Source organism: Cariama cristata, unplaced genomic scaffold (assembly GCF_000690535.1).
Source record: "Cariama cristata isolate BGI_N322 unplaced genomic scaffold, ASM69053v1 scaffold10194, whole genome shotgun sequence".
Lineage (NCBI taxonomy): Eukaryota > Metazoa > Chordata > Aves > Cariamiformes > Cariamidae > Cariama > Cariama cristata.
The window spans coordinates 8,472-16,366 of NW_009613491.1; the positions used below are offsets into that span (position 1 = coordinate 8,472).

The following is a 7,895-nucleotide window of genomic DNA, read 5'->3' on the forward strand; positions in this document are numbered from 1 at the left end:
AGCTCTAAACATCGCATTAACTTAATCTCATGACACAGCCAACAGCCTGTAGAACAATCAAAAGGCACCTTGTGGGACAACTTCGGTTGCGTTAAAGCAACGCCGCACGAGGATGCGAGCGGCGAGACAAGGAGCAGCCGGATTACCGTGCCCGCACCCCATTTCACAGGGCGAGCCGGGAGCCAACACCCCAAGCAGCTCGGTAAGAATTCAGTCATTTTAAGCCTCCGCCATCAAAAGCCATTTAACCTGAAAGGTCGTATTTTGCACACAAGTGTCGGACAAGCAGTACATTTTTCCTTTTGGACTACTCTACGCCGGCACGGGCAATTACTGGCAGTGAAGACGGCGAGGGTAATGCTATCTTCCAGCGGCACCGAAGGGTTTGGAAGGAGCTCGTCTACCCAGAGATTACACCGACCACTGTCACGGCCAACCGCAGCTCGCACCAACAGATAACACGCCGGTCGAACAACCTAGGCAACTGAGAAACCTTCTGGATAAGTCATCTGTACATCATTTAACACAACAGAGCTAACTGACCCGTTCTTAAAAATACCTCTAGAAGGTTTTCATAAGATGACCGGTCTGAGAAACTAAGACCTCGAAAATTACCGTTTCCAAGTCACGCAGAGTCTTGTTGGCAAGGAAAGATCGCAGGCAAACTACTACATGGAGTAGTCACTACGGAGAAGTCACGGGGCATAAGCACACCACCACAATAGAAATTACCCTACATACAGAGCAGGGAGTTAAGGTTCTCCCCCAAATTAGAGGCACAAGATGCTGTATTTTTCACGATGCTACGCTGGTATAATATCATAATTTTGTGCAGAACCACATCCTCGTTTGGTGGAACATCTCCAGAAAATTTTTTTCTATCTCTGATGGTACAACAAGCTAACCATTATATCCTGCAGTATGTCAAATTAAATGCCTTAAGACACTAATATACAAGGCCACCGGACATGGGGCTAAGGCTGAAAACATACACTCCTACAAAAGTCCTAAATAGTAATTTATTTGAGCAAACCATGCTCCTTCTTCATACAAAGACTACTTCAACGGCACCCTACCTGCTGTTCTGAACTGTTGGTGGTGTGGTGTCTCCTGCTTGAATCCAAGGTGAAGGCAGCACAACCTGTTCCCATTGAAAGACAGGCTAAACTGTGCAAGGTGTGGATGTAGCAGCAACACAGGGATCCACCCGAGTGACATGGCGTCCTTCTCTTCCTCGCCCCACAAAAGAACAGGACCGCGTTAGGCTGAGCAGACCTGTACATTCACGTACGCATCCATCATATTTTACATATTCTTCTAAAAGGAACTCAGCAATTTAAAATAAACGTAAAGAAAAGGTTCTGTGACATGCATTTGCTCGATTGCTATAGTGTGTATCATTGTTTGGGGTTTGGTTTTGTTTTTTTTAAAAAAGGCAGAAGAATATTCATAAAAGCTTATCTGAAGCCTTGTGTTAAACCACAAGCAGTTTTGCCACTGGGATCAGGATCTTAAGCAACGGCAGCGGGAATACCGGGGAGACACGTACAAGGGCCTCTCTCCTTCCATCGAGGAGAAAACCTAAAGTTGTTCAAGGTGAGGCACGAGCAGGGAGTTTGGTACTTGTCCCGTCAGAAGAGACAGAGGCAATAAGAGCCTAATTCAGCAAAAAGCAGAGTATTGAAAAAAATCTAAGGCTTTCCACTTCTGCCATTTCTTTCTCTCTCTCTTTCATCCAACGACACATTGGTAAGAACACTTTATAGTTCAGAGGGGGTTGGAATTTTAATCGTTTAATCATAATTCCAAGTCAAAATTCTCTCTCCCAAGCCTTACTAGGAAAAACAACTGGGAAAACACCAAACAAGAATGCTGCACACAAATCACTGCAGGAAGAGCAATAAACGAAACGCACAGAAACCCACAACTTCGTTCTTATATCCCGGGAGCACCTAAGAATGACAGACCCTGAGGAAGACCCAGAAGGCAGGGCCATGGCAGGCGAACCTCGTCTGTTCCCTTCTGCAGGGGTCACAGCATCCCCACAAACAGCTCGGGAGCTGACCTGCGCCGGAGCGAGGGAGAGACCTGGCAACCAGCGATGGGCAAAGAGCACCCAAGCCTGGGCTAAGCATCACGCTGAGCTCCGCAGCACAGAAGGGCGACTTTCACTTATGTGGGTCTGAAGGGCATTTACAATTTTGAATAGCTATTTGAGAAAGGGACCCAAGGCGGCAAGTCAAGGGACAGACACCGAAGGGGTACAGAGTTACAGCTACGGCATCCGACGCGGTACCTCATGTTTCACGGGAGTTCGGCAACGGCAATGCTGGGTTTAAAAACAAAACCTTAGACCGCAGGAATCTCGCTGAAGCCAAGGGAAGCTGCACAGAAACGTTTGCAAGTTTGATCCAAATAAAAACAATGATTTCAAAATAGTGCAGAAACAGAGACTCTCTCGGCACCTGCAGAGAACAGTAACAAATCCTCTGACCCGCTCCTCCGTCCTTCCACCTCCGCTCTCCCAGGGCAATGGGGTTTTTACCATTTCCACTTCAGCTCAAGTGGCAAAAACCCCCATGGTAGGCTGAACTTGAGGTTTCAAACCTACGGAGAAGTCACAGGGAATAAGCACACCACCGCAACAGAAATTACCCTAAAGCTGGGACCTGTTCTTAAAACCAGAATGACACAAAGATACAAGAACTAAAGCTTCTCTCCTTGAAAGCTTCCCACTCCCCACCCCCTGTTTTAAACACTTTCGTACCTTAAATGAGTTCTTAGTGTTCTTTAAGCTATAAAGCATCATCCCCTCTACTAGACGATATCAAGTAAAAGGTCAGCAAACCAAAAGGACTGAGCTGTTAAAATTTATCAATTCAGCAGTGACAGGAAAGCACAAAGCCACTGTGCATTCGTCAGAAATTACCAAAAATCATAAAGTATCAGAGTACAGTTGATGTGTTGCAATATTAGCTACAGGTTTTTTCCTCATGGATAATATTTTTAAAAAAGGATTGCAAATATAAAAATATAGTAAGCTATTTGCTTTGACTAGTACACTGTTTGACACATTTAGATGTTACTTCTATCCAAGCAGTACAAAATTGCCCCCAATCCGCAAAGCCACCTTATTAAAGTTGATCCTAAATCCATATAGCATTAAGGTTTTTCTGTTGGGTTTTTTGGTTGGTTTGGGTTTTTTCAAAAGCCCTCCCCTCTCCCCCAACCACAGTCTGACCGGAATGCACGAATATCTACACAGACAGCACGCGAGATGTGTTTACGAAGAGAATTCAGGATACGTGGCAATAAGCACAGCCATGCACTACTGCCTGTACCTACATCGCTCCCTCCCCACCTCCAGTTTAGCTGCAGAGCTTTAGAAAAAGAACCCGTCACAAAAACGGCTTCTTGTTTTACTTGGTTTGTTTGACAAGAGGAAAACGAAACAGAGGGAAGCAATGCAACGTGACCAAAGGTAATTTATGATAATTGTACTTGCACAAGTGCTCCACAACACCACTGTTATTTAAGCTCCTTGGGGCGCCTCTTTTTAATATGTGAGCCTATATCAACCAAATCTGATAAGAAAACAGAGGCATCAGAACCATGAAGATCCTACAAGGTGTAGTGAGAAGAGTACCTGGTAACGAAGAACGACCTTATTAGCGACCAACTCAAGGAAAGGTTAATAAACTGAGCCGCTGGGTGCAGAATCGCTCCCAACTGCACTGGACGGTATCCACAGCCTGTGTAAATCTCAGTCTCCGTCTGGTTTCTTTACCAAGTCAATATAGTTGAAGGATCTCTCATGTCACAGGCTATATAAACATGAATCTAAAACTAGCTGTTTTCATTAACGTGGTAATAATGAAGCCTGTCTTCCAAATTCAACTTGTTAAGTATATTTTATTTTTTTTTGAAAAGAAATCTGCTCCAAATGCTGTTTAGGTATGCTAGAGAGTTTCAGTGATCAAGTTAGAACCAGTATTTGGGTTTGAAAAGAACGCTTGCAAAGAAAAAAAGCAATCATGTTTTTAATATAGCCTTGAATTTAGACTTGAGCTGACACCATTACGTTACTGAGCTCCATTCCATTAACACACACAAGTTTACCTTCACTTATAACGGCTAATGAATCTTTACAGTTTAAGATTTGTTTTGTATTCAGCAACCATTCTGCAATGCTGTCTTTGCTGCCAGATTAATCTCTACACAATTTTGAAACACAATTTGCAGATCCCTGAGGCTATCCTACCACGTCTTAAAATTAAGAGCTCCAGGTAAAATCTCCAGTCATAACTATTGCACGAGCTGGAATTAGCCTCAAACTTTAACTGGCTGTGGAAGGGCAAGGGAAATTAATCTGCTGATTTATAAAACAAGTTCTAAGCAAGGCTGCTGGTGAAGCGGGGAGTCCTACAAAGTAAGGTCAGTTCAGGATTACATCACTGATCTGTTTCGGTTCATGTCTCTAAACAAAAGAAACAGGTTAACTGCAAGAAACAGTACTCAGGAACTGGAAATGATTTGTCGTCTCAGACACTAGCAAAAGCCACAAATTCCAGACAGTCTAAGGTCTGAGTTTGTGTTTTACAAAACTCTTATTTAAACACGGTATGCGACAGTTATGCACAAAGTTTAAAAAGTCCGTTATTCATCTATCTGCATGCATTACAAATAAATAAAGTAACAGGGAAAGGAAGGTTTCTGTGCTTGCTACAGCAGCATCAGGAAGAAAGGGGGAAAGACAGGTCTTACAGTTAAACTGATTTTTTCTTTTTTTTTTTTTTCAATAATCATGCTCTGGCACAATGATCTTAAAAAGTAAGAACAGCCGATAATGAGAACTGCATTCTTGCTGCTAAAAATCAAAGCACTGTATAGAAATCACTTTATACCCTTAAAAACGGCACACCTAACCGCAGCAGCAGAAGTCCCATATATTACTGAAGTTTTGAAATACATACCAGCTATCTTCCTCTTCATTGCAGTTTTCAAGTTCTAACACTTTCACTTCATCCAGATCTGCATTATTCGAAAGACTTTCTACATCTCCACACTTTTCATTGGGATCGTGTTCATTTGTTTTAACCGAGGAATCGATACTCGCAATGACCAAGTTTCCCATAAGCTCTGTGCTGTCACTTGTATCCATACGTGAAGGACATCTCATGTTATCATCGCTCTTCATTCCCGCCTTACGCATGCTGGAAGACAATTCCTCCGTGGCACTGTTGCAACTATATAGCATTTGGGCATCTATGTCTTTTTTTAAGCAGTTGTTCTCCCCTTCCTCTTTCCTCATTTTGCTTAACTGGTTGTGCAGATCTGCCATGATTTGCAATTCCTGCTTCTCAGTGATCGCATTGATGCTATTATTAATTTCCATTCCATTAAGACCAGAGCCGTGGTTATCCACACCAGCACGGATCTCACTCTGCACGTTCGTCCCAAGCATGCTCCTGCTACTCTTCGTTCTGGGGTGCTGATTCCCGATCTCCAGCCTCCTCACCAGCTCCCGCAGCTTTCGCACCTCCGCCAGCTCCGGGCCAACCTCCTCGGAGGTCGGCTCCGTGTCGGGGCCCATGGCAGAGTTCTCCGTTGAGTCTCGTCCTAAGTCAGGCTCCAGAGCATGATCCTGCTGTATGAGCGGGGCATTCCCAGGCACCACCATCATCCACAACCCGCAGTTTCACTGCAAGACATGGAAAACACAGAACAGCTCCACAAAGATGCGCAGTATTTTAAGAGAACTGGAATGAAACACCAGAAATGCCGACTTTTGTAAGTCTAAACTAATTACATTGGGGTACAAGGCGACTGAATTTAATCAATATCTATCGAAAGAGAGCAATTGAAATTAGTATGAAACATTTCAACACACACAAATTACTCCTCTTAAACAGCTAGGATGTGCAGCTATTATGCTACAAATTAAACGGTATAAAAGGAAGCTGATTTAATCATGCACAATAGTTTAGTCTCCATCTGTTTACAAACAAAATACATGAGAAAAACACTGATTGAGCACAGTCAGGAAACATAATTAGCAAGGTGCTGACGTCAGAACAATGACAGCATTAAGAAAATGGTGAAAACATCCTTTGTTCATTACCAGGTTTATCCTGGAAAAGCAGGAAAAAAAAACTTGGAAACATTTCTGTATCAGCTTATACCAAAGACTAACGACAATGACTAACAACAGAAACTGCAGTTACTGTGGTACATGAAAATATGCATAACTAACGTCTTTACTGGCTTATTTTCCTGTTACGACTGAAAAGAGAGAGGCAAGCTTTCTGATGCAAACACAGCGAAAAACAGGAAAAAAAAATAGATAAATATCTCACACCGTAGAGTACATACTGCAGCCAGTTCCACAAAACGAAGCCATCTCTCCTCTGTCCCTGTCTGAAGTGCCACCACTCATCTCGTGGCGGTGTTGACCAAGGACGAGGGTGCAGAGCACCGTCACTCAGGCGGCTTTAAACCCCACAGGTATTCAGGCTTCCCAAAAGCCACAAAATAATGCTGGTGCATTTAACATACAGTTATACAAGACCTAGAGAATAATAACCAAACACTGATTTTCCCTACGCTAGTGATTTACATAAGTTTTCAGTTTCAACGCGTGCATTCACTACTGAACTTCATTGAAAAGTCCCTAAAATGAGATTAATGTTCCACAGAGCAAGTAAAATGGATTCCCCTAAAAAAAATTATAAATCCTTTCTATTTTGCAGAAATAGACAGACTGACAGACAGAAGAGGGAGGCAGACGACACAGTCAATGCAAAGTTTAAAAGATCTGATGTGGGCATGATGAGTGCATTTGAACTCTGAGTTTTTGTGGCTGTAGGTGTTCTTCCCCCACTCTTTGCTGTCTGAAAATCTCTCCTGTTTTTAAGGCCTAACTGCCGGCAGGGAGAGGAAACCAAAAAAATTGTCACACAAAGCAAGCAAGGTTAAAAATACAGACACCTCCCCATGCACACCTTCGCATCTCTCTATTACTCAGTTACTTCTAACAGCAGTAGCTGAGTACATTTCCAAAAAAAAAAATACAGTTTTGTTTGGGCTGTGGGTTTTTTTTTTTACCTGACAGGTTTTGAGTTTTTTTATTTTGGTCCTCTACACGCAAGATGAAAATTTCCAGATGACACGAACAGCGCTTCTGAAGAGCTGTAAGTGAGCAGAGCCGACTGCAGCACACTTCAAACACAGCTTTCAAAATCATGCCTACCAGAAGCATTGCTGAAGTCATCTTGACTTGAGGAAGAGGAATTTAATTTGTAGTTACCAAGCAATCCCATTCCTACTCACGAGCCCATTTCGAAAATATCCTTGCGTGCATTCTCGCTCCTAGGAAACCATCCCAAGTAAGGGAACCAGCAGGTAGGGTTTCCCAAGCCATCTCAAAGCTTTTGCTCAGCGAGTCGCCGAGGATGCCCCACCGGGGAGTTCAAGAGTTCCGCTGCCAAAGCAAAACACGATGACCCAGGCAGGGCGGGGGGGAAACAATGAGATCTGTCACCTGAAAAATTAGTTGCTCTCCAAGGCTGAGGAGCAGCAAAAACTGCATTTTCATTCACGGCGGGAGAACAGACAGATTAAAACCGTTTAGCCTTTTCATACAACCAGTATGTCTAAAAAACTAAAAACCACCCGAATAAAGCAGCAAGGATACGAGACAGAAAAAGAAAGGGAAAAAAAAAAAGCACACACAAATCTGCAAAGCTAAACGTAACTGCATAATGGGCTGGGGGTGCTGTACAAGAAGAAGGGAGCCACCTTTCAAGCCATCACCGTGTCTCAGACAATAATTTGGACTTTTTCAAGAAGACATCCGGGCTTTTACCGGCAGGTTACGGGGCTCCCCTCCCCGCAGC

General features: G+C 43.4%; 1 protein-coding gene across 1 annotated transcript in view; it reads right to left on the reverse strand.

The window, feature by feature from the left end:
• Positions 1-5,683, reverse strand: part of LOC104160816 (SLAIN motif-containing protein-like) — a gene marked incomplete at its 3' end in the record, with an annotated part of 12,086 nt that extends 6,403 nt beyond the window's left edge. The window contains 1 exon segment of the mRNA XM_009699050.1: positions 4,974-5,683. Within this exon segment, the coding sequence (XP_009697352.1) occupies positions 4,974-5,683 (710 nt within the window).
• Positions 5,684-7,895: the final 2,212 nt, after the last annotated feature.